The sequence below is a fragment of the Balearica regulorum genome, chromosome 6, assembly GCF_011004875.1.
Source record: "Balearica regulorum gibbericeps isolate bBalReg1 chromosome 6, bBalReg1.pri, whole genome shotgun sequence".
Taxonomy (NCBI): domain Eukaryota; kingdom Metazoa; phylum Chordata; class Aves; order Gruiformes; family Gruidae; genus Balearica; species Balearica regulorum.
In genome coordinates this window covers 6,977,875-7,005,773 of record NC_046189.1, presented here as the reverse complement: position 1 = coordinate 7,005,773, position 27,899 = coordinate 6,977,875, and the positions used below count along the sequence as shown (strand labels likewise).

Sequence of the window (27,899 nt, the reverse complement as noted above, 5' to 3'; positions counted from 1 at the left end):
CAGAACCTGAAATTCAGGCATAACTCAAACCTGTGATTTCCAAGCTTACATGAAGGACATTTTATTTCATTATTCTACCTGAAACTAAGTTGAAGTAGTGAGCAGATTCCTCTTACCTGTTTGTGAGCATGATCATAAGAGTTAATGTGATTGTCAAACTCCTGGTGTTTATAGTACTGCTTGTCGCAGAGTTCACAGTAGAAGTTGGCTTTAAGATCTTCCAGAGCTTTTGCTATCGTGTTTTTCTTTTCAGCATAATCCTGGAGGGGGGCGGGAAAAAGTAATTTTAGTTTTGCCTTTGATGCTACAAATGGATTTTGTGCTCTGCAGTTAATCATATTTGTAAACATTTACACACCTCCGTAACTAAAAGCCTTCACATATTTGCCATGTTACACTGCACATATTTACTGTTTCTGCTGCGAGGCCAAAGATTTGCACACTTCAATCTGCTCTACAGTTGCCAGCTCCCCTTAGGGGCTCTGTCAGAGGCTGGAAGCATTTCCCCAGGTTCTGTCTAAATACAAATATTTATCACGCTGAAGGCTATTTCTGAGTGCATTTCAATCCAAGACTCGCTGTTCCAAAGATCTGCTAGGTAATATACCCAAGCAGAATAAGCACAAAGATACAAAAAAAACCTCCAGTAATTTAGTTATCAGGCTTTTACAACGATGTACGCTTATTAAAAAGAACGCAAACTTAAAGAAATCCTACTGGCCCCTTCTTGAACACATGTACACACGGAAACATGAGGAACACTTTCATGGTTGAGATGTAATGAGTATCTTCCGTAACTTTGTTATTTATCAGACATTATTAGGAGGACAGACGCATAGCTTCGTTTACCATACATTAGCAAAAGCATTACAACCAACCTTGCTTATCATTTATGAGCAAATTACATACAAGTAATAGTTATTAATTTCCTAAATACATCGATGATAACATGGGCTGTTCTGAAAGAGCATGGAAATGGTCTGTCATCTCAAATTAGTTTAATATCAGTTAAACACTGAACATGTAGAAGTTCAGTGCAATGACTTCTGCTTTTGGCAAGCCTGCCTGGGATAGAATCACACCCTGAAATCCCAAACGTGGCAAATATTAAGAAAATACACCCCTTTGATTTGTTTCACAAAATTTCATCACTGTGAGCTCTTTGGAACTGACCCTAAACTCCCCTTGTTTCCATCTTCTTCCTTGTTTGGTTAGATTAATACAAAATATGATCTCAGAACAGCCAAAACTGAGCTAATTCTGGGGAAAAAAAAAATCCCTATTTGCTAGCAGTTTTCACAGCTTAGGACTCCTGTACCTCCAATACATTTTGGGAGTTTAAAATACAAAAATTTATTTTTACCACATTATAATATTTTCATGTCAATTATGTTTATTTAAAAAAAGAGGAACGATAGTTATACAATTAGAATTATACCCACAAAGTACTTATTTTAAATAGTACTTTAAATATAAGTCAGTGTGACTGGACTGCTAGCAAACACCCTTGATTCACGCCCAAACTGAGGTACTCCCTCATCAAAATTTTGTCCACTAAAAGAACCACAAAAGTCACTTTAGAATGGTGAGTTGAATACTGGCTGACACGTGAGGAATTCACAGATTTCTAACACCTTTCTAAAATGATGCTTCATAAAATCTGTTTCATTTAAAACCAAAGCGAGTTAGCATTTTATTTCAAGAAACAGCAGTATTTTACACTTTGAAATATATTTATGCTGTACAGAAACCTGTCCTGGAAACTCTGCACTTAGTTCTTGGTATCAACTAGGAAGAAACTATAGGTTTTGAACCACTTCAATAACTACCAAGATGCCTATGTTCAGGAAAGCAGTGGAGACAATATGTTGAGACCCTAAGGAGATATACTCCCTTGAAACACTTTAAAAGTAATGCTCATAGTCTACAAAGACATGCCACCTGATTTTGCTTTCTTAAAACATGAGAAAGAAAATTCTGGATTTGGGGGCAATTATCAGAACTCTGAAATCTTAGATATGACATCTGTGAAGAATAAGAGCAAATGTGATGGGTTCTAAGACAAATCAGTGAAGTGAATAATAATTTTTCTTCATATAAAAGATCTCACAACATGTTATTGATTAACCCTCAAGCAAAATTTTGCAAGACTAACTAACATAGCATAATACCTTGAATAAAGTTATGTAACTTCATTTGTGTTCCTCTTGGCATCAAGCACCATTTTTTAAACAATATACGTATTATAAAGCAGAACCTAACCTGAATACACTTACATTTGACATCCCAATGCATCCTAATGGAGCGGAGGCACTGGCACCCCATGAACAACTTTACTGCAAAGTAATAAAATCTTATAATGATCTTGGGGTTTCTACTAAATTCCTTCACCTAGGGTTCCTTAGGGTGTAGGGTTAATTTTACATTATAATATTACATCACAGTTTCAGAGGCAAGTAAAGAATATCATCACATCATCTCAATTAGATGCAAAAAAGTAGACAGAATATAATAATGGAGTTCGATCATGCACAGGGGAGGCGAAAAACAGGACTTTTAAACAACAAGACTGAGATCTTTAAAACTACAAGTATTTGACCTTAGGAATGTATGAATTATTGTCTTGGATAAAGTCAATTTTCTGAACCTCTGTAAGACTTTATTCGTACAACTAAGGAAACTGACTCTTAACTAAGGAGCCTTCCCTTTGCTTTGAAGCTGCGTTCTGCTACTTTTATTTGTTCTCATATTTGGAAGAGGTCATAATCTTCCATTTTTTCTTCCCTTTGTCAGGCCATTCATAATTATATGCACCCCCTACCACACTGTCTCTCCAGTATGCATATCTCTGAACAATATAGTTCTAGTTTATTCGGGCATTCCTTATATCGAGGTCACCTTTGCTTGTTCTTTTCAGCCTCCAAACGAAGACATGATACCACAATGTACCATGGTGCCACACAGTACTTATATTAATGTTTGTTATTTTCTTCCCTATTCCTTTTTCTAGCAAGTCTTAGCACAGGAATTTTTAAAAATCACCACTTTGAGCACTAAGCCAACATTTTTATAGAACTCTCATCACCTACATCCGTTGCTGCTGCATAATATTTTGCTGGCAAGAAATGTTTAGTATCCAACTACTAAATGTCACATTTCTTCAGTGGCAGCAATGGCCATTAACAAACCTCATGGTGGAGATACTGGCTTTGGGATCTAAGCATGGGCAACAGTATTTACTATTAATTGTGAGCAGTGAAGTATCAATCTCTGACAGGAATATATTCAGAGCAAAAATTTCTAAAAAAAATAATAGAAGTGCTTATTTTTACAAAATTTTGCATTGTGTTGCGCTTCAAACAATCATGAAACACGCATTTCTTCATGTTAGCTCCTAAGACTACCAGATGAGACTTATAAATCTTATTTTAAACTGGTGGGAAAATACATTGAATCATCTCTCCAAACATCTTTCTTTGTCAGTCCTTTCCAAGATGTCAGCTTATTGAATTGCACACATATGCACAAAAAAACCTCCCAACTCTTAACAAAACCCTTAACAAAGGGTGTTCGGGAGATTCCCCACAGCCATGGGCTGTGTCAGGATTGAGGATAAGTTGTCATTGCTTGTTGGCACTGGGAGACGAGGAGAGTCTGATTTCAAGGATGAATGAGGAATGGAAGCAGGAGAACACAGGCTGCTGGTTCTCTGCCTGCTAGGCTATTTCTATTGATTTGGAAAGGAGTATTACCTTGGAAGAGGAGGCTTTTGCTAGCTCTATCAATTTTGATGAGGGATAACTGCCCAAAAACTGACAGTAAAAAATTACAGTCCCTGGAATTTGATAGTACCAGGCAATGGATTGCAGACAGAAATGACCTGGAAACTTATTGGAGAGGAATATTCCTGATGTAAAGTAGCAGCCAAAAACCCGCACTTAAATTGGTTGAATATGATCAAGCTTAGTCTCAATTTCATCAAGATTTGCAAACCATCCTGGAAGTTGTAAAAGAACTTTGAATTATGATTCAGCTTGGTAATGAAACTGAGAACTGAGTGTCACTTAATTTCATTTTTTTTTTCCTGAAAGGCTTATTATCTGAAAGCCTACAGCTATAATTCACTGTAGCTGTTTTTCATAATTTATGTGAAAGACCTAATAAGCGATCACATCTATCCACTGGCTTTATTTCTCTATCTTCTCCATCCTCCAGAGCCTTAAGCCTGGGCAAATGCAAATGTCCGATAAAGTGGATTAAGAGCAGGCTTCATCCACAGAGGGGCTACCGGTAACTTCCTAGACTGGACTTTCTGCTCCTGTTATATGAGAGAAAAAGAAGGAAAGCTACAGAAACACTAAACACTTTATATAGATAACTTTGGAGAGTTGACTGGATGCCTCAGTCTAGTGGATAATTTTATGGAGTGCACTTCAGGCTCATACTCCTACTGTCTGCAGAAAGGTCAGCTTTTTAAAAAAAAAGCACGTGAAATTAAAATACTTCATCTACACATGGTGATTGCCACTGTGAATATTCTTACTTTACAATAAATGTGAGGTCTTTTTATCGCAGCAAGCTATTCTGCATTTACTGTAGACTTAAAAGGGTCAGGCATGCAGTCACTGCAAAGTAAAATGTATTACAGAAATAAACCCCTTCTTCAGGATAATTTACTGGTATAGTCATCCCAGAGAGGATTAGACTGCTCTGGTCTGATCCTCTGGATTAGACCACAGATGCTCCTGTGTAACCTTGTTTCACAAAAAATATTTAATTTTTTTTTTCTGTCCCAGTAACTAAAAAAAAAAATTTAAAAAAAAAAAAAAAAAAAGGAGCGGCAAAATTGTATTTTGAACATTGTCAAATAACTCCAGCTAATTCTCTTGACTTGGCAAAACTACTTTATATAGTAGCTGATTTATATGAAAAAAATCTGCCTAAAACTGCTGTTAGCAAAAAAAAAAAAAAAAAAAAAAAAAAAAAGAGACAAGACAATAAATCAAGGGAAAAATCAGCCATAGCTTAAGAGCACACTTCTCTATAGCCAATTAACTGCAATACCAATGGAGACAATTAACAATGATTCCTTCATTTTCATTTCTGGTATATTCACTAGGTATTATAAAGACAGTATGAAGAAGCAGATTTCAGTGAATAAAACGTACAATTTACTAACATCTGTGCTATCAATCTTGGTATTACTTGGTACACATATTTTTTTTAGTATCTTCACATATCACTTTTTCTCATGTAAGCAGGCTATACATTACCCACTGATGCACTTGAAGGAATAAATAAAAAATGGAATACATTAATAATATTAATGCAGTCTAGTACCAAATCTAATTATTTATAAAGTTCTTGTCCTTATCAAGGCGGTAAGACCAAAGCAAAAGGCAATTAGATACATTGATCAAATTACTCATTGATCTTAATAAATTCATTTCTAAGCAGTGTAGAGCAAGTTTTGGTTTCATACCAAGTTTAAAAGGAGACTGGGTGGGAAAATAAACACCGAGATTATTGTCAGATTTTTAATTACCCTACCTGAACCTTTCCCATTAGCGTGAGATGTGATAGCAACCTAAAACTCACAAGGCCATAAACATCAGGTGCTATTTTCTTGATTTCTTGCTCCCTTCTGACATTTTGCTTTCAGGTGAAGAAGCAATGACCAGCAATGACCCCACCATTTCACTGCACTGGATGAGGATGAGCCCAAGGAATAAGCAGTTCCCTCAAGAGCCCTACGTTATTTGAACATCAGAGGCTGAAAAAAACCCCACCCTACCTTTATTTTCTCTTCAAGATTACCTGCAGACAACCAACTCCAACCAAAATACTTATGACATATCAGACAGCTAATCAGTATTCTGCTATCTGTGTACTTGAAAATGCTATTGAAGACATGCAAATAATTATAAAACTGGTTTCTCAGCTTCCTAATAAACACACAGGCAGTATTTCACGTTTAGATAAACACCCTAGCATTAGGACAAATAACACAGTGAAATTAGAAGGAAATAGGAAAATTTATTCTAATTAGTGCTGTTTGCTTCCTAATGCCATCCTCATTTTTTGAAACACCAAATTTGTTAACCATACCGCTACTAACGCGAGCGGCTGAATTCCGCACCCCCTGCACTAAATGGAGTGAGACGGATGTGAACAGGAACAGAGCCGGCCTCGGTGGAGAGCAAAGCAATGCAGAACAGTGTCCTGCAATGTTAAGATTGAATTAACTTGAAAGGAAGTTTATGATGAGACAGCAATTCGTTATCAGATTTGTCTGTCTCATTAACTTACTTAAAGCACTTATACTGTATAATTACTTTTAACTGGGACTCATAAAATCACTTGATTAGTTTTTTTTGCCATTAAAACTAACTGTTGTGCATAGATCTGTAGAATTATTTATTTATTCTAGTGCTTTAAAACCTACTTCCAGGCAGAGCATGCACTTACAAGGTGCGAGTGCTGGCCACAGATTTTTGCTTGGATGCTAGTATTGAGACAGAGCTTTTCATCAGAGCTTATGAGAAAGCATGGGTCTGGTTATAATGGAGAAAATTTTATCTCTACCACTAATCTTTTGACGTCTATACAAGGTGGAAGTGAAGGTTTTGCTGTAGAAAAGAAAGAAGGTTTAACTCTAGATAATATCTTCTTCACTGAATGTTCATCACTGTTTAATGATAAGCAAGGGAAGGTGGAGCCTGGCATCAATCTCCTTCACTCCTCTACGTTAAATAGTCCAGTCACACACTTTAATTAGAGCAGAGTTTTGATTTAAAAACATCCTGGGTTGATTTTTGTGTTTAATTTCCTTATAGCAGGCATGTAGACATCTAAAGATTTTCATAGCTACTTAATGTAATTTCATTGACAGGTAAGCGTCTAACGTAATGAAACTCTTCAGGAAAATCAAGTTTTTCTATTTGATCCTTCCAGCAACACACTAAACTAAATGAAGGCCCTTTTAACCCTGCGGAACTTGCAGCCCTGGGAATGGACTGAAAAAACCCTTTTGAGCAGGAAAACTGGGCACCGGAATAAATGTCAGCGTCCATGCCCCACAGCCCTCAATCCAAGGGTACGATGACGTCTTGCGTAAGGTGTTTCAGGACCTGAGAAGGGCCAAAGGAAAGGGCGAGGGCAAGTTGTTTCTTTATTTCCCCTCAGGTTAGCTGACTGTCAATTGATCTGCTGCTGTTAATTTGTATTAAAGTTGCTCTAGAGCTCTTCAAGCTTTAATTTGTTGGTGAGGTTAGGTTTTGGTCTAGTAAAAATTGCCAGTAAAGTTGGCCGAGGCATCAGGGAAACAGAAAATTGGACCCCATCTTATTAAATGTATTTAACTTTGAGCATGTGATTGATTTATGGGACAACTTGCACATGAAAATCTGCATACCTGTATTTTCAGGATGAGAGGTCTTGGTGATTATCAAGTTTATTTTTCCTAGCTTTGGCTGCTGTGCTTTAGTAAATAATTTTCTGCAAGATTTTTATCGTGATCCTCTACAGAGATTTTTTGGGGGCTAAGTTTTCAAAATACTCTTTTTCCTGTATTTTCTCTTTTCTGCTTCTGCTTATATTTTTGAAAGACTTTTTTCTTAAAGAAAGCAAAAGGGAATGTAATAAGCTTTGAATTCAAATAAAAGTATTTCTGTCCCATTTTGTTCCTCTCAAGAATACGACTTCTCCATGACCGGTTAAAATTGCAACCTGTTCTACTTTCAAATAAATCTGAAACTTTGTTATCTAAATATAAATCACTATCTCAAAAACGTGCACGTTATATTTGCCCTACTGAGGAAGTTTCAAACCGCATTTTAAACGCAATAGGTCCACTGCATTTTCACAGCCAACGTGTTTGTTAGGAGCAGAGCCCTGCTGAACTGCACATGGTGAGTAAGTGCTCCTGGAAATTCCCCCAGCAAGCTCCGCGATTTTTCTTTACAGACCCTTTTATTGATTCCATTTTACTTTGGCTTTCCAGACCATTAAACCTTTTCATGCAAATTTACTATCTTTTTATAGCTTCAGGGACCCATCATGACCAGCCTTACACTATATGCTTTGAAGTTATGTGCCACGAGCACTTAAATACCCAGCGATTGAAAAAGATACCTTAGGACTGAGCCAGGTCTGAAACGCTCCCGGGCAGGTCTGTGTGCCTGCCCAACAAGTCCGGGATGCAGACAGGAATCAGTTCCAGCTGCAAACCAGAGTCAGTCTATTCTGATATACAGCTGATGGTCTGTACCACCTTGTCCCACTGGAAAGAAGTAGCTCCTGTGAAGACATCTGATTATTAAATTGAATACATCCTGTAGGGCTGGACCAATGTACTTTTAATTTTAGTTAAAAAGACAACCACCACCACCCACAACAAACCCCCAAACCCACTAGGAATTACTCTCCTGACCTCCTTCAGTTGTCCAGTTATGAATATGTACAAGCTTTAGATTTGCATTATGATGCAATAGGACACAGTAAATATTTATTTTCCTAAAATTAATCCTCAGTGAAGCCACAGTCAGGAAAAAAAATTCGTCTGAACACAAAAAAATGTGAAATAATGCATCATTTCTTTTGGAATCTTTAAATAATGCAAGTAAATCTTTCTTCTCACAAGCCCACAGAGAGTTTGTCCTAATGGGAAATGGAATTAAGTTTAAATTTGCCATAGAGAAAACTCCTTGAAAAAATCCTTCTAAAAATTCCTTCTAATTTCGGGTTGATCCAAAATACTCTTCACAAGCAGTAATCGAGCGTGATGAAGTTGCTCAGTCTAAGTGAAAAAGACAGTAACACTGCCTAGACAAAGAGAAATGAGGCTGTAAGCACAGTGCTTTGCAAACGCACAAACTAGTGCTGAAGATCCTGTTCTTTCATTTCTGAGATTGTTTTGTAAGCTGCCAAAGTACGAAAAGATCCCTGCAAGAGCCCTGATTTACCTTGGTGGATCTACACTACCTAAATTACGAGTGACCTTATTGCAGTCTTAAACCCAGATATAGCATCTTTGAGATGAGATGGGCCTGGTCTTTCTTCTCTCTGAAAAGATAATAAAAAAATGTTGCAAACTTCTGAATGACCCTAGGTTAAAAAAAAGAAGAAAAAAAAAAGGAGATAAGGAAAAAAAAAATAAAAAAAGGAGATTGGAGTAAATGTAGCCGCCGCTGAAGCAGCAGTCTATATACTAAATATAGTAAAGACCCATGGCAAATATCTTTTTTTCCAATGACTTGTAAAGAGTTTTTCTTGCTTTTTTTATTTGTGCAAGAAACAAATGGCAGATGGAGCATTTATCATTGCTATGACCCTCACACATAAAGTTATTTGCATAGATGCAACTCATGAGAATAGCTACTTTATGTGAATGATAATACTTACCTTTTGAAGACTTCAGGCCAGAAAGCTGGATAGTTGACAGTCAATAATTTCAATAAAAGGGAAATGCAGTGGAAGCTTTATAAAAATATCCCTTAAGGCTCATGAGTGCATAAAAGACTGATTTTTAACTCCACCTCCTGGCCAAAGGGGAGAAGGAAGGATTTTGGTTGATTTGATACTTTTCACTCTTCTTGTAGAAAATTGGGAGAAAACAAAGGACTATAGTACAGTCATGTGTCAAGATATACAGTTGGGCAAACGCTTCTGAAGTTGAAAGTGTCAGATACAGAAAAGGCACGAGAAAGCATTTTTATTAATCTCTTTGCCATCTACCTACCCAGGCAAGCGTTCAATAACAGCCAGCCCTGCAACAAGGAGAGCCAAACGCAAACATCTTACGTCCAGTAGCTGCATGGAAACGTGAGATGATGGAAAATACCTAAAGATGACTGGCCATCACCACCAATGACATTTCCAAGGAGACTCTTAAAACAGCATCAAGACTGCAGCCGTGCTCTGTACAACTTTGTTGCCAGCAGCGCCGTATGAGTGGCACCTTTCGCTGTGAGATGAACGCACAAAGATGAAGCATTTACCCGTCATTGCCCATAATCATTAACTGCGTTTAAAGAGATGCAGAGAAAATGAGCCACGTCCACAAAATAGTCAAAGCTTCCTCAAAAATATCATACTGAAACCCACGCATTTGCATAAACGATACATTTAGACTGATCCTCAGTCACACTATTCCACTTTTCTCCATTTTCTGTCCTCTTTTCTGCATAGCAAATTGTCAAAAATCCCTGAAGTTGAACAAAAATGCAGAGAATGACATGTTGTCATGCTGTCAGGTAAAGAAATGGGTTTTTAAATACATTTTCAATGTACACTCACAAAAGCTCAGGACCAGACTAGAGACTGAGATCTGACTGAGGTTCAAAGAACTATTTCTGCCAATCTGTCACACACTGCAGCGCTCAAATCAGCTATCAGAGAGGGAGATGCTAGGCCACAAACCCTATGTGAGCAGCGCTAATACATTTGTCTCGACTTTTCCCAGTAACAGGGACATAGCAAAAACCATCAGGTCCAGTTCGAAACTCTGGCACTAAAAGTATTCCACGTATCTTGCTGACCACTTCTATATGAGCAGTTGATATCGGTTCCCATTGCTTTAGGGACTCTGAACAGAATATAAAAGATAGTTTTAGGGTTCCTAGAAGTTGAAGTGGTACCTTATAGGTACCTCCTCCTTCTCAACAGCAAGGCTCCTCCTCTATTCCCAGTTACTCCTCCTTGGTACCAGCACACTTGTTTGCAGGAGCATGCATTTATTTAGACCAGCAAGCTGATTTAAGTTAAAAATAGTTCTACGGGGCGGGGGAGTTTGATTAAAACCTGAATCAGTTCACATACCAGGTAAAGTAGCGTTCAGCTCCATCACTGCAACACCACCACAAATAATGAGGTGGTTGCATGAGATGCGCAACAAGTGAGACAGCCAGCCAAGATTGACCAACTCTATTACAGGGGGAACCAAAGCTAACAGCAAAAACTTCAAGTTCAAAAGAAATTGGTGTGAGAACCAATGCTAAAAATGAAGCCTCCTAATTTTGTGTGCTCTGGCTGATAAATGTGCGTTTAAGTTTCCATAAAAATATAGATCCAAAGATCTTTTAGTCTTCACAATGGAGAAGTTGCTAGGGTTGTGAACCACCTACCAGTTACAGAAGCAGCGTGACCTTGAGGCTCAAGGACCCTCCAATGCAACTAGAAAAAAAGACTGTAAGGGAGAGAGAAATAACAGCACAGCACGCTAGATAGAAACGTATACTGAGGAGATGCCAGCATTAGTGGTGAGCTTGAGGCATAGGGTAAAAGAAACGGATTTCTTGCGTACAAGTGCTAATTTTTTTTTTTCAAAGGCTTAATTTTCTTGGATTATTCAATTCTCTCTTAGCCTTAAGCCATCCCTGCTCAGCCAAAAGCTTTCCCTTTTCAGCTGAAAGGAACTCCAGCTGCCTTGAAGAAACAAGCAGCAGACAAATGCCCTGCACCACAGAAACTGCTGGATGCACAACAGGTTTTTCCAGCAGGAATCATCAGTGGAACGTATACAAAATTAGCATTTCTGAACTCGCTAATCATTTTTGTTAAAAAGCAACAATATCTGCAATATTGCTGACATAGGAGTCAGATGAACAGGATTCTAGCTTAGCTACAGTTAATAGTAAACCAACAAAACTTAATATAGCAGTAATATAGCTACTCATAAAAGAAACTAAAACTGACATTCTGGATACAGAGCTTAGCAATGTCTTTGAATCTCAGACTTTGCTCTTCAACAAAACAGAGCTCAGCCAGCAACTGCAGCAATCTTGCTAATTTTCCTGTAGTAACCAAAATGGATTTAAGAAACTATCAGGCCAGGTTTGATTTTACAAAGAAAAATCCCCAAGGGATATGACCCATAAAACCCCAGTGAAATCAGGTAAAACCAGTGTTAGAAAAAACATGTCACCGCAGTGGAGAGCCTCAGGCTGAAGTCTAAACTCGAGGCGGTTTTAATCCTGACCTTACCAGAAAGAAGTGTCAGGACGTCTTTCCTGCTTTTGGCTTTTCTGCCAGATGCAGAGCTGGAGGTGTGATGCTGGTACCAGCACACCCGGTATTCTGCTCCCCCACCAATACTCAGCCCTTCAATGCAGTGAAGGCACAGACAGGTCTTTTTGGATTAATATTCCTGTGGCATTTTGAAATATATTAATATAAAACAGGTTTATCACACAGAAAAACTACATACTAACATCTTGCTTCTTAAAATTGTGCTAATGCTTACATGGAATTTTCCTGCTTGTTATTATTACATATTTATTTAATGTATTCTAGGCGTCCGGTAAAAAAACAAAAACCAAAACATTTCTCCAAACTGAATTCCATCATAAGGTAAAATAATTTAAGATTATTAGGTTAGATTAAAGTCTTATAACCGCTTCAGACAAGCAATTTATTTCTTACAAACAGGGTGGAAGGGTACTCAGCAGAGGATGCTCGTGTTGAAGTTTTGTGTTGAGATGCTGCCAGGATGCGTTAAATGAAGACAAAGCACTTAGGTATTTTCTTCCACTTTCATCCACGACAATGCAGATGAAGCTTTTATATATATGCATATTTTAATGGCTTCATTTTAAGCATCATTTTATCAACGTTTTTGGTGTATATTTTGATCCCTTTGCATGTCATAAATTTCAGAAGCCGAAGTTTAAAATTTTATGTTTTAATATACACAAACGTGTACACATATATGTGTATAAAAATAAAGTAGATGGTAACTTCATTTATCATAATTAACTTGCTTTTATAAATATGTTTTCAATCAGTTTTAACTACAGGAGCACATTAAAATCAAGCAATGACGATGTCCCTGCGTACAATAAGTCTGCGCTGATAACAAAGGAGCTCAGTCAGCTCTCATAATATGAGTCAGCAATTGTTCTTTGATATCTTTAATTTGTTACAAGCTAAATCCTCTTAAGAGTGCCCGCTGGAATCCAAAAGGTCAGACAGGAAAGTGGCAGAAAATCAATACTGACAGCTTGTGCCACCCTCCACAATCTATATAGCTCTTTCTAAACTAAATTGCTTCTTTCTAATCTTTCTAATATTTGGCTGCTTGAGTCTTGCTTATGTAACTTAAAAAAAAAAAAAAAAAGAAAGAATTACTTTTCTAAAGAAAAAGTTGTTACTTTTGGCACTAAAAATCAGAACAGAGCTGGTTATTGGTTGGGGTTTGTGCATATACTGTTGTGATCAAAGCTGCATTTTCATATAGAGACTGTTCAAAGCCACAACAAAGCAACCGACTGCACTTCTACATCAGCTAGAACGCTTTTGAGGTGGGTTAGCCCAAAATTTGAAAGACAGATTAATACCAGTTGGACACATTTTATTTTCTTATAACTCTTTAAAAAGTACAGTTCCTGTGTTTACGTGCTTATAAGGGTTAATATCAAAATGCAGTGAAATAAAAAAGCCAGAAGTCTTTAGATCAAGCTTTAAAAACAGTTTTCTTGCCTACTGTATTTTTAATCATGAATAAATACCAGCACTAATAATCAATACATGCAACATGAAGGAAAACATTAATTTTTCAAGAAAGGGATTTTAATATGAAGCAAAGAAAAGGTCATTCTAATCTAAACCAGATTAAAAGTAAAATAAATTAAACATCCCTTTAACTTTGATATGAGAATTTAACGGCTGCTGCAGCTGTTAGCAATCTTCTCTTATTAAAAAGTCTTAACAACAATAATAGGAGAAAAATACAAATTTTAGCAGACAGGGAATGACAATTTGTGTCCTTGAAAAGAAAGTTGAAAATACATAGGAAAAAATCAAGGCTCAGCAGTATGCTGGTTTTATTTGGAATCTTTCCTTGAGAATGCAAGACATGTCTGTTGATTATATTATTTTTTCTGCATCCTGAATCTGTGAAGATTTTTCAAACATTATTTGAGGATTGCGCTCCTGTCACATTAAAATTGGGTTTTATAGCTCAGTAATCACAAGTAACCGAGTGATGAAAGTAGAAAAGTTGTGATGGTAGCCATCACTTTGGACTTTTAAAACAATTCTGTTAAATGTTTTCAAGCGAGCTACTGAAGTATCGATTTTCGTCTCTATTAAAAGAAAATCTTTCTTTGGCCAACTCAATACAGCATCTATCTGCATGGAAATATAAGCATTCAGCAACCGCAGTCAGCAGAAATGAAGATCAAGCCTATGATACCAACATATATACCATCACATATATGATACCATCACATATAAAAGACCCCCTCATGCCCAGGACCAATGATGCTCCCCAATACTAGCTCAAGCCAACCAACCACCTACAGCTCCTGGCCTCCTGGTCACCCCCAAACCACCTGTTGACTAAACACCTTTCCAACAGGAATGGAAGGTGAGATGCCTAACTGATAGAAAGCACACAAAGCCCTGTAACACAGCACGACATGGGTAAGTTAGTATTTTCCCTGGCTGACTTCCTTTAGGAGTTATCAAGTATTCAAAACCATCACAAGACTCATTAGGAGAATAACCTATATGAGACTGACCAAACCTGACATTTTAAGCGGTTAGTGTGGATGGTATATACACACATATATTCTCTACATACAGACTATTTCCATTTTGGAAATATCTTAGCAAAGGAGGCAGATCTAAAATTATTGCTGTGAATAACAGCTCCTGGAAAATTGGTAGGAAGAAGTAAAAGTTTTCACTCCTCTCTCTTTCTTGAACCCAAGTGTTCAACTTCTGCTTTAAATGGAAATTCAGCTGCTGAACATAGGGTTTTTAATGTTAACTTTGCATGCTTAATTTTAAAGGCAATGAGAATAGAACAATTTAATAGAAATTCATTGACCTTTTAAAAAGCTTTCCTACACCATTTTCTCTCATAAATTGGTAAAATATTTACTAGCATGAAGCTTTTACTTTTTCCATTAACGAATACTTTTTTCCCTGCCTACTTGATTCTAGTCATAATATTCTTTACGATGTAACTATACGCCACACAAATAATTCTGAAATAAAGTATTTTTAAATTGCATTTAAAAGTAATAGAGTCACAAAGAGAAGTAGCAGGCAAAATAGTTCAACAGTATGTCAGTGAAAATGCAAATTCTTTTAATGTATATTTAAATGGCTGTTTGCATAGGCTCAGAGCTCCCTGGCTCTAGTATTGCTTGCTTCGGTCTATTCCGGGCAACCGAGCGCTTCAGGATGGGCAGAGAAGAGCTGACTCCCAACAGAAGCCATCCCACACCCAAGTAACCAACCCCAGACAGCCCACCCGCTATACTTGAAGGCCTAACCATTAATGAAGTAATACCTAATCACTTGCAAACAATGAGGTCACCACTTATGAGAAGACATTGTCCCTAGTTACCTTAATGGGATTAACAGAAGTTAAACTGTGGCAGGGAGCCAAATAAACTATACTGGGAGAAGTTCCTAGCAGAAAGACAGGAGCTGGCTCATTCCCACAGGATCACAGCTGGTGCCTATGGCAAGCAAATATTGACATTAATAAAATAATTTTTTTCTGTCCTCTTTTTTTCTCCGTATCTTCTGAAATCATGAAACACAAGTTCGAGCATACACCCCCAACATGTTCTCCAATTTTAGGCAGCAGGACCCACATAGTAATGGTCTTGGAGAAAGACTTATATATCATTTGCTATCCAACAAAACACAGCATTTCCTTCCTCAGTTCAAAAACTTTCTTAAATTGAAAAGTTTATGTTCTGGTTTTTTTATGGTTTTTTGGTTGTTTTTTTTTTTTAATGTCTGGAACATTAAAATAATGTTTCAGAAAATCTCTGATTATATAACCCAATATGGTTACAATGATGAAATTTGAGTCTTTCAATTCTTGTTTCTTCTCCAAATGCGACACACATAGACATGATTTTATATATATATGCACGTGTATATATATTTCTATATGTTTGTACCTCTGGTTTTTCATTTCAGTGGTTCTCAGTTTTCCCACACACAGTCAAACAGGTTGAGTTTTAGTGAAGAATTTTTGAACAGAGGATCACAGCATATATATGGCATTTCTTAATGCCAGAAGAGACCTTACAACTTTCCTGCAGCCTTGGCGTATATTAATGTGTAGCACACTAGCTCTACCATTGCACAGGAGGATCAGAAGGCAAAGCCATACTATTGTACTTGGTTTTTTTCCAGCAAGAAAGGAGTAGCTCTTAATCTACTGCTGAATGTATTGACTTTACGTGAACAGAAAGGTGACATCAGTATCATCAGCGGTCAAGATCAACGGAGAGAAGTCAAACAAACCCACCTAAATACAAGAGGATGACATTAAAGCTACTGTAAAATCAGATAACGCTGATTTGATTGAACAGCACAGGGAGAAAACATGATGTGTTGGGCTAACACTTAATTTCATTAACCAATTTTAAACTGTGCTTTTCAGATTTGATTATCAACATAACTGTTTGGAAACACATGCCACCACAAAAAGAGGTGTACAGGATCTGTCCAGCGCTGCGTAATTAAGAGCAAACATTGATCACTTGACTGTTGAAGCTAGAACCTCTGTCAAATACAAATTTTATTGAACAATAAATTATATTTCAAATTTGCTTATTATTTTAAGATTAAAGCATGCTGTATTACACACACAGAGCTACATACTCAGAACATAAGCGGAAAGTATTCGTTACAAAAGCAGTCATGCTTCAGTGACAGCAATTATCATTTTGCACTTGTTAAATACCATACAAAATGAGACTTGCTTCAGATGGTTTTATTTCAGCCAACCTGACATGAATCAAACTAATGATGTACTGCAAAAGCTACACTTACACAATAGCCAACACCAGCAATTGATTACTGTGGGGCCTTTTTATGGGTTTTAGTACAAAAACATCAGAGTGAATGCAAACAACATCTTTGATTTTATCCTTATTTAAAAAAGAAATCAGCCTTGTTTGCATTCATCATGGAAAAGCAGTTTTATAGATTTCATGTCAACTGATGTAGCTTAGCATCATTTTAAAGACTTAGTTTCAGATTGGGCTTACTCCAGGTTTATAATACTGAATTAAATATATTAATAACGTTGATTGTAAGTGACATCTTTGGGATGAGAAGATTTCTTTATTTAAAATTTATAAATACCAACACATAATCTCTAATAACACCTAGAAAAATGGTTTGAACCTGAGCATATTTAAGGGAACTTACAATAACATTTACCAAGCCTCCTCTATTCATGCTGAAGCAATGGTTCTCAACAGATCCTCTTCATCTGATTTAGCTATTTACGTTACAGGCTGCAAAAAGCCTTTTCCAAAAACAGGGGAGGAGAGTCTGAGGATTGTCATGTTGGAGACATCTGTCACTTTTACTGTCAAGGTTTTAAAAGAGCTTCAAGCATGCTGCAGCTCTCTTAAAAAACGACAAGAGAAAACAACATATGAATGAAAGGCTGATTAGCTGCCGAAACCCACCTGCAAAACAGCATTTAACTTCCAACTAATTAAAGCACAAAAAACGAGCTGTCTTCCTAGGGCTTGTACATCGCTGGGCTCTGAGGTAGCTTTTTTGCTATGCAAACCAACTGAATGAAGGAGGTCCCCTAACAATCTTTCTCCCCTCATTTCACACAAAGCCCGCTGAAGCTGCTTCTTCCTTGCCGTTTATATCCAGGTAATAGAGGGGAACAAAGGGCAATTCTCTCAGCCCTTACCTGCTTCAGTTTTGGCGGAGCACTGGTTTTTGTTCATTTTGAATATCAAAGAAAAACACCTCAAGAGAAGAGAACAGCCTGACTTGGGGGAGCTGGAGCAAGCCCAGAGGAGGCCACGAAGCTGATCAGAGGGCTGGAGCACCTCTGCCGTGAGGGCAGGCTGAGGGAGCTGGGGTTGTTCAGCCTGGGGAAGAGAAGGCTGAATTGCGGCCTGCCAGTACCTCAAGGGGCCTGCAGGAAAGATGGAGAGGGACTGTTTATGGGGGAGTGTAGTGACAGGACAAGGGGGAATGGGTTTAAGCTGAAGGAGGGTCGATTTAGATTAGATGTTAGAAAGAAATTCTTTAGTGTTAGAGTGGTGAGGTACTGGAACAGGTTGCCCAGAGAGGTTGTGGAGGCCTCACCCCTGGCAGTGTTTAAGGCCAGGTTGGATGGGGCTTTGGGCAACGTGGGCTAGTGGAGGGTGTCCCTGCCCATGGCAGGGGGGTTGGAACTAGATGATCTTTAAGGTCCCTTCCAACCCAAACCATTCTATGACTAGGAAAGTGGTGATGAACTACAGATACTATGAACACGTTCTTTAGCATATTGTAACAGATTTGCTCAATATTGATAAAACCCTTAATACTTGAAAAAACCCCAAACATAACCCAAAACACCCTCTAGCATTTATATATTTCTTGGATTACCAAACTTTTATAATGTTCCCATTTTCTTCTCAGCTCTATATGTATCAAAATCTATTTAGGAGTTTATATAACATTTATGTTGGGAAGGAAATTCTTTCTAAATGGCATTGTTTAACCTAAAGAATGAGATTTCTTGGGTAAAGTTTGTTCTTTGAATACAAACATTATTCCCATTTTCAAGTATTATTCCCATTTTTTAAGTACAATTTGTGGCCCATTTCTTAGTCTACATACGAAGGAAATAATCTGGAGCAAAACGTTCAATTTCTAAAAGACTATCCAGCCCTAACATATAAACAGCATTTTGGACAATAACACTCCACTGCAACACGATGCTCACAAAAACAGTAACCAGGTTAAGCCTCTTATGTGAATTTAGCTTTCAGAGGCAACCTTATGACCCAATACGCAGCCCCTTTTGTTGCTTAAGGTGTGATATTACCTATTTGGGAAAATAGCTGCAGTTTTGGGAGCTTTGAGATTACTTATATAGAATCAGGCTATACTCAGTCAAAACGAAGAATTGATTTTGTTTCAGCAGATTTCTGTATAAGCTCCTGCAGGTTTGTGGAACCCTCCCAGTAGTCTATTTTAAAAGATGTGATTGTGTTGAAATGCCAGTATTTCTCTGAAATATTTCTGAAGGGTCATTTTGTGTTTCCATAAAAGTACTGAATGCTTGTATTACTACGTCACCGATATTTCTTCCATAAAGTTTGTTAACTTAACTCTATTCTAAAACAGTAAATCCAGTCAATAAACAGCAGAGCTTTGCAATCCATGCCTCCACATCTCTCCCTGGTCTGAAGTTCAGATTAATAATCATCTGGCTGAAAACTTAACTCTTCTTCATTTCTTTTTCCTCTTTTTCCCCTACACCATGTGTGTCTTTAATGCCTTAGCTGCAAGGAAACCAGGAGATTTGATATTAGACCACAATACAGCTAGAAACTGGTGCAGCAAGCAATTTAGATCTGATCATGCTGGTGTCCCACTCCATTTGATGTGTTTTGACCTCAGTGAGAAACAAGCCAACAGGCCACTGTCGTTAACAATGGCAACGATGAAATTAGGAGGACCTGCCTGCTCCAAAATGTGTTGAGGTCAAGTGGTGTGGAGGAGGCTGATACACATAATCATTTTGGGACTATTTGCCTCAGACAGCTACACATATGCTTCAGAAACTACTGCTCACCTCTGGTCAGTTATTCAATATTCATATTTCTAACAAAAGCTTAAGCGAGACCAAGCAAGCATCTTGAAAGCTAAATCTAAATGAGTAATTTACTTTTTAGAAAAAGTAACAGGTTTTGCTCCAAAGCAAACATGTTTTGAGATGCTTCATGACTATCACATTACAGCTAATACACAGTCAAACTTCAGAATGGAAAACTAAATGGCAAAAGGGAATAGAAAATTTGTTATCCCTTTTTTTTTTTCCTCCCTTCCCCAACATTTCTAAGAAGCGCTATCATAAAGAGTAAAGGTAAAGAGAAGTGCAAGAGATCCCAAACACATTGTCCTTGCTGACACTCAGAACGACACTGAAAGTCAACAGGCCTTTCAAAATGTAATTAGGTTCCTACAAACGAGACTTAGAAGGATACTGAGGAACCCAGAGACAGATATCCTTCATGCACCCACTTGCCAACACACCTCACTCATTCTTTTCTGAACTATCGATTAGAATGTGAATTTGAACTTTTTCTCGATAATCTCTAAATTCATATAACCAAACATGCCATACTAACCAAGCTACATCTGTCATTGGCACCGTTGCACTGTCTATTGTTTCCCGAACAACTTCCAACCCCCAGATTTAGCCATGCCCTTCTAATCTGCCTTTATTTCACAGAAACAAAAGGGTAACTCTGTTGGCTTTAGCAGTTTATGCAGTTTCTTAAGCACCAGCTCATAAATGTCTACTGAATTTATCTGTTGACAGGAATTTAACATCAGAAATTGCATACTGAATGTATGACTTATAGGACAAGGGTGGAATCTACACTGTGATCATGAATCAACATTATGCTCCTAGTTACAACATTAAAATATATTTAATTTATTCCCCATAAACATCAGTCAATCAGCACATTTTCATGTCATTTCTGAACAACTAATATAAAAGTAGTTTGAATCTAATGAAAAAAACATAGCACATCTTTAAACCCCTGAATTTCTTTTTACTTCCAGAGAAAGAGGAAGGGCAAAATTTTTCAGTTATTTGCTTCTGTATAATTACAATCTTCACGTGATTTTTCTGTTAGAATGGAGTTTCATATCAGCTGAGAGATAAAGGAAAAATTTTATCTCTGACAGCTACTCTCAGAAGCTGCAAATCAGCTTTCTTAAGTGGATGTCATGCGGCAAACGTTAAAATTCATTGTGGGCTGACTAGGTCTGCAATTTTATAAGAAAAGTCTACTATGTTGGTTGCATCAATAATGGCAATAATTTACATCTATATTGATGTAACAATGCAAGGCCAGTAAAGTCCATCCACTGATAGCAGGACTGTACAAATACACAGAAAAGGACAGTTTGCCTTGGAGAGAGAGATTAAACACACCATGGAATTTCCAGTGAAAAAACGACATGACTCTTCTGGTACATGGTGATGTAACAGTGAAGTAACCAATCAGAATAGTTTCTCAAGAAATAAGATTCATCAAGTATTATGCACTTTCTAATGACATTTTTTAAAAAATCTAGATAAAGACCTAACGCTAGGAGAGGTCTACTCTGCAATATTATTAGTGTTCTTTCAGTGACATCTCTCTTTTTTTCAAGAGATCAGAAAACTTCAGAAGCATCTGGAGCTGGCCCCCAACTAAGGGATTGTTACAGCTATTCTTACATCATTGCTCAGAACGTCATACAGCTGTTGTACAACATCGTACTCTCTGATGTACAATGAGAATAAAAGGGGACAATGGTAGCACCAGAATACAGGATATGTGAAAAAAAAAAAAACCAACCATAAAATATTTATGTATGACTGGACAAGGACACACCTGTCACTGAACCAACTATAAACTTAAGGCTTGAATGTTGTGGCTTTGCTAGGAAGAATTAGGGAAGAATAAAAAGCAATTTAATTTAGTGAGAAAATGTATCAGCCTGGGGGGGGGGGGGGGGGGGCTGCCTCCTCCTCCCAAAATATCTTATGCACTTTGAATAAGAACATGATTTTCCTGAATATAAACATTTGCTTGAATTAATTATGATAGCATATCACAGTAGGGAGAGTATCCAGAATAATTTGGATGAGTGGGTATATTAATAATTTCCATCCATATGTGTTAACTGGTTTTAAATAGAGATACCCAAAATTAAATCATAAAATCATAGAAAGTGGAGTTTCTTCTATGCAAGAAGGAATCGGTGTTGGTACAACAAATTTCCTTGTGGGAGAAGCACAATTAATAATTACAACAGCTCTACTATAAAGGCTTAAGTGAAAAATATACTCTTTTGGTCAAAAGAATAATAGCTCAATACAAAAAAAAAAAAAAAAAAAAAAGACAAGGTACAGAGAGAAGGAAGTAGATATTTCTTACTCTATAGGATCCTTAATTTCTAATCTCATCCCAGACCAACCTACTACCTGGCAAATGAGGAGACAAGAAATAAATAACTGGGATGCTACAGTAGCTAAACACTTCCCTACTGGACAGAACCATCTACGTGAATTTTCCAGTGCTCTTGTAACTCTAATAACATCCCAGTCTAGCAGCATTAATGAACTCAGAACCAGCTTCCTTTCTTCCAAAGAAACACTTAACAAATCTATGGATATATCTGCAGCATGCAGCGCCAGGTGGAAGGAAGGGAAACCTACTACACAGATACTTCTAACAGATGACAACTACTTTCTCTTCAATAAATTATCATCAGAAGAGGATACAATGTGCTTATTCTTTGACTCAGATCTTTTACCAAAGAATATACATGTATCTTGTTGAATCATATTGTGATATAGCAAGAACTGCCAGTCAAAAGGAAAAAAAAAAAAAAAAAGTGAATGAGTGAATGCTAGCCTCCAGTCACATTTCTCTGGTGATCCAATCTCCATAACGTTACATATGATAAGAAAGAAATCAAGTTTATATATTTTTCAAATTTTATATACATAGCAATAGTTTAATGGCCTCTACAGACTGCAGAAATACACTCAACAAATAATTTCTGTATTTACAGATTATTTTTCCTGTATTTTTCTTATTGGGACCTATAATAAGTAAGCAGGAAAGATTGCCTGCCCTGCCATTCTTAGGCAAAACTGCAGTATTTAACAATAACATAAACCAGGTTATTTTGTATAATACGCCTCAAAAACCAAACCAGCTTGGTTACCAGAAGACAGATGACTTGCCTTTTTTTTTTTTTTTCCTTCTTTCTGAGAAATTTGTCTCCATATATTCTGCTCAGTGCAATTTACCCACAGTAAGAATAAGTATAATGAAAGCTGGTACACAGCATTTTCAAAGATGTCTTAAAAAGTCTTGATGGACTTTGATTTCTCAGCCCAAATATTTTCAGTTGACCAAGTATTTTCGACTAAGTTGATCCATTAAGGCATCCCACAGACCTGAAACATACGCCTATTCCTGGGCTTTCTACCCTCCAGCCTGCAAGAGGGACCATGAACATGTTCTTGTTGTTTGTTCACACATTTCACCACCATAACGCTGCCACAACCACGTACCGTGGTCCCCTTGTATGTGAATACGGCATCTCTTAACTTTAGCCTAATCTGGTTCCTAGGCCACGAGAACACGCGTTGCTCCTGTCTTTCATGGAGCCACCAGGTGCCTGCAGACTGGAGGGGGTTAAACAAATTCCTAACCAACCTGTGCACAAATTTGCCACTGCTATCCTACTTGAAAGAGATAATCTTGTGATATATAGGCTTTAATAACTGTGAAACCCCTTATTTTTTTTTTTAATTCTAGTTTTGAGTAATGATATGAATAAGGACAATGAAAAATTTGAGATTACTTGAAGTCATTCCCTTTATAAGGCAACTACCTTGAAAATTAGTGATTCTGGGAGTTCATTTAACAGCCTTCAATGCTGTGGAGCAATACAAATGCATTGTCATTACTTACTATTTGGTGAAATGACTACGTCCCAAATAAAAAAGGGTGCCATTGGTACGTACTACATCAATAGCGTTATTTTACTCCCTGTGCAGGACAAAAGAAAAATATCCCAGTTTTGAAGAAACAGAGAAACATAATGCAAAGACATAACATAATTACAACTTTGGTATTGGGAGAAATTACTTTTTTTCCTCATTCTTCACTTTTTTATGGGAACAACATATATAATTTGGGGTAAATTTACCCTTGAAACCTAAACAGCTGAGGGTTTGGGCTTTTTTTTCCAAGAATTTATATTTTGGAAATTGTCCTTTCACCGGCAACGTTATGTAGTTACTGTAGTAATGCTGTAAGTTACTGTTTTAACCTAGAATCACGTTTCAGCCTTTTCACCGACAAGTGTCTATAGTAATCAAGAGTCAAGTTGTTCCGTCTACAAATACAAACCTAGAGTAACTTCAGCTGAGTTTCTCCAGCTTTACTCCAATGGGAAATTACATTTTGACACCTGACCCGAAGTATTTTAAACACTGGTTTTGGTTACACCAGTTCATTTTAATCTGATTCCCCAAGAGAAAAGCAGTGTCAATAACATGATTAGAGCTACAAAGTCATGTCAATATGAATTGTGCTGCATTATTGGAAGATCTCAATAAAATCATTTCTAAACTACGTACACCAGTAGGCAGCTGCATTTCTAATAACATATTCTATATTCAAAGACTAAGGTCTTATTGAACAACATACGCTTAATTTGCACCACAGGAGAAGAGGCCTTTACAGGTACCTTGAAAACATACCGTTCTCTCCACTCCCACCTCCCCTTCTGCCTTTCTTTCACTCACTGTTAAATAGTGAGCAATTAAGCAGGTTGCTATATTTGGTGTATCTAGACTTCACAAGTTGATAGCATAATGATTTTAATAACTACTTTAAATGTAACATAGTGACAAGTTGACATCCGAGGTTTGCATCCTGCAATTCTATTTTTCCAGAATTCTTTTGTAATGCCTCAGGAATAGTAATATGATTAGGAATAATTTCTTGATAGTGCTTCGTACTTTTAACTTTTTTTTCCCTTCTTTTTTTCCCATTATAAACATTGCAAATCTGCTAAGTACAGGCTCTCGGGTAGGTATCAAAAGCTGACTCTTCTACAAAGACTTTTGGTACTTGCTTTATCAAAAGGAATGAACTAATGTTACTAGAGGCATACAAATCACCAGGTAGTCATACCCTCTGTGAAAATATGACCGGTAAAACAGGTTCAGAATAATGGTATTACAATATTTCAGCGCTGTAATATCAACGGGGATCTCAAAAAGCACTTGCAGAATCATGAGCATCAGAGTCTGTCTCCATTCACAACAGCCAAGACCCGGACATTGGAAGGAAAGGAATTACCATGTCCCTTGGCCCTCAGAAGAACTTGAAGCCAAATATTCTTGGGTGCTTTAGCCAATGTGAAGCGTTCAGTAGATCCATAGATAGAAACTGGATGCTGACTCGCATGTAAAGTGGCCTCATTTCTTGGTCAGAAAAAAGGCAACGTAACAGGAAAGGTGTGAAATGGTCCTTAGTTTTCTGGAAGGAATACTTCAGAGAAATACCAATCTCATGTCAGATGCTGTGTATTGCTACAGCCCTCAAAGATGTATTTTATATATTATTTTTCATTTTGATATTTTATATAGTATTTTTTCCAGTTTTTGTGCATTTTGATACAGCCTTGTATTTTGAAGCCAGCTCTCAAAATTCTGTACGTGTACTGAAAATAATTTTCATTGGAAGTGCAGTCTTCAGAGAATTGGTATTTAACGCATTTCTGCAATCTGCAGAGAAATTTACAGACAAAATGTGTCTCTCTGCTGCATTTTAGGTGAGAATGGACATAATAAATTCCGTATTTTAAGAGTGCATGTAAAAAACAGGGAATCACTAAACAATATTCCCAGTGCAAACTTTACGTGTCCATCTTTGACGTGTTCCTGCCTCTGAATAGCATTTAAAACACTGGCTAAGTCAGACACATATATAACTTTGTTTGCTCAAGTCAAAGGAAGTTGAGTACTTTGGAGTCTCTGAGCACCATTTAATGAAATGTCTAGCTTGCTATGATTTTATATAATACATTAATGACGAAGAATACTCATCAATTCATCTATTTTTTCAAGATAGATACATCTTCATTGAATTTACAATGTCAAACTTCCTCATATAAAAGATCAGTATAATTTCAAGATTGTATCATAAAAAATGTGGCAAATTCTTGAAGGAATACAAATGATACTCATTGAAAGCATCTTTCCATCACCCTGATTTTCATCATCCTTAATGAACTTTAAAATGTAGCTGAGCAATCTTTGGTGATGTATAAGTAGCAGCTTATGGAAAACATTTTAAGATCTCTAACTACAGAATATGTATCAGTGTTTTTCTGTATCCAACCTTGAAAAAATCATGTCTCTGGTAATGCCATAAGTTTCCTGGAAGTTACAGAAAAGTGATAAAAAGTACTTAGAGAGTCCTTTTATGCCATTTTCCTCTTCTAATGACGATTAACCAGGGCTCTGTTATATGCAGTATGTAATCTGAGAAATCAGTAAACCCCATATTCATTCCAATTGCACTGGGCAAAGCGCAGTCTCCAAAAAGTACCATTTGCTAGTTGCATATGATGAAGCAGCCCTCCAGTTCAAATCATCTGCGTTCTCATATATTTTTTACATTTTCAAATATTTTAAATGGTATTTCATTGCTGTATTGAAAATAATCAGGCAGGCATTAATTATTGCTTTTACACTGTGTTGTAATTACCAGCTATGGAAAATACTTAAATGGCTCTCTGCTTTGAGAAAAAACCCATTATGTTTTAACACGTGGTGGGATTCAGTTGCCTAAGCCTAGAGATGAGTTGGTATTTTGATTCTTTACGGTGTCTATGACATGACAGGACCTACAATACACCTGCGCATGTCTGGAGCAGTAGCTGCTGGCCAAACTACTTCAGAGCACTGAACACATTAGATTTTCTATTTATAGACAGCTAAATCCACCTACATTTTTAATTTCCACTTTGGAAGTCAGTTAAAAATATTTCTGGCAACACACAAAGCTCTTGACCTACTAAAACTAAAAAAATTCAGAAGACAACATTTGTCTCAAAAAACCCAATTGTAGCACAATGTCCTGAAAACCCTTGCGAGTAGGGTTATTCTCTTTTAACAGCCTGCTGAGCCTAGATTATTTTTTTCTGAGACTGTAGTAAGTCCTCTGACTAGAAAATGCCAGGCCTTGCCAGAGGAAAAGGCTCGATACCTTATTTTAAATTTTTGCTTGAACACGCTATCCACTTAGCTTTTGCAATAATATTAATTCTCATATACAGCAAATATTTGCAGGTGAACCTTCCAGAAATTTTCTTTTATTTTGTATAATATTTATCTTAGCTTATAAAGGCAATAATAATCACCTCTAATAACATATCTTAACAGGTGAAGTCTAAAGTATAAACTCACACCCCCCATTTTTATCTCAGAACTGCAAATCTCGGCAGTCGGATGACTTGAGAGTCTTTGCGGTAATGCTTGCTTAAAAATCCATACTACTTTGGGTTTAAAACAAGAATTATGCAGCACTTGGATTGCTCAACGATTTTGCTCTGCAGAGACTTGACTGACTGACGCAAACTTCCCTCTCACACCAGTGCCTCGCTCCTCAAGTGGAAGGCAGGTGCTCATCCCAATAGCACGGAACAGTACCCTTCCCACCTATCCTGCTGCACTCCAAAACACGAGGATCAGGTAATATCTACATTTCAAATCCCCACTTTGTCTCAATGGCAATTTTCAACTACTGTCTATTTGGCCAGTTCCAGGCTAAAATTATCAGATCAAATAAAATTGTCTGTTAGCATAAATAATTCAGCTAAACACTTAACATTGATTTGTCACCTACTGTAGAAGTGCCATAGAGAAGAACTGCAGTACAGTTAAACGCTAAGTTAACAATCTATATCCACGCACTTCAATGATAACCACTCTATTATCAACGTATTTAGTAAAATCTGACTAATCTCCCTATTCTTTAAAGCGCTGCGTCCCCACCTCCCCAGCTGAATACTGCAGGTCTGCTATAAAAGTATACGTTTATATAAAAAAGCCTGCTTGTATCAGAAAGAACTGAAACGTGGAGGACAAGTGTGAACGGTAGTTCAATCAAGAGAGTAGCGTTTCTGCACTTCGTTAAGCAGTGCAGACTAAATAGGAAACAATTATGTATCTCGGATACATAATATGGATGTCTGGTAATCTCAGAAATCTATGAAATTGTACGGTTTGTCTTGAAAAAAGTACAATATATAAAACCTTTCTATTTGCAACATATGAAAAGTGGATGTAAAGGTATTTAAAGGTA

General features: G+C 37.1%; 1 protein-coding gene across 6 annotated transcripts in view; it reads right to left on the bottom strand.

The window, feature by feature from the left end:
* Positions 1–27,899, bottom strand: part of ZNF804A (zinc finger protein 804A) — a 246,504-nt gene that overhangs the window by 35,764 nt on the left and 182,841 nt on the right. For 4 of the 6 annotated variants that reach the window (XM_075756116.1, XM_075756119.1, XM_075756120.1 and 1 more), the window contains one exon: positions 117–260. The exons of 1 other annotated variant lie outside the window; for it this stretch is intronic. In XM_075756116.1, the coding sequence (XP_075612231.1) occupies positions 117–260 (144 nt within the window). Of the gene's footprint in view, positions 1–116; positions 261–27,899 lie in introns of those variants that run through there. One more of the 6 variants, XM_075756122.1, reaches the window with a different exon arrangement.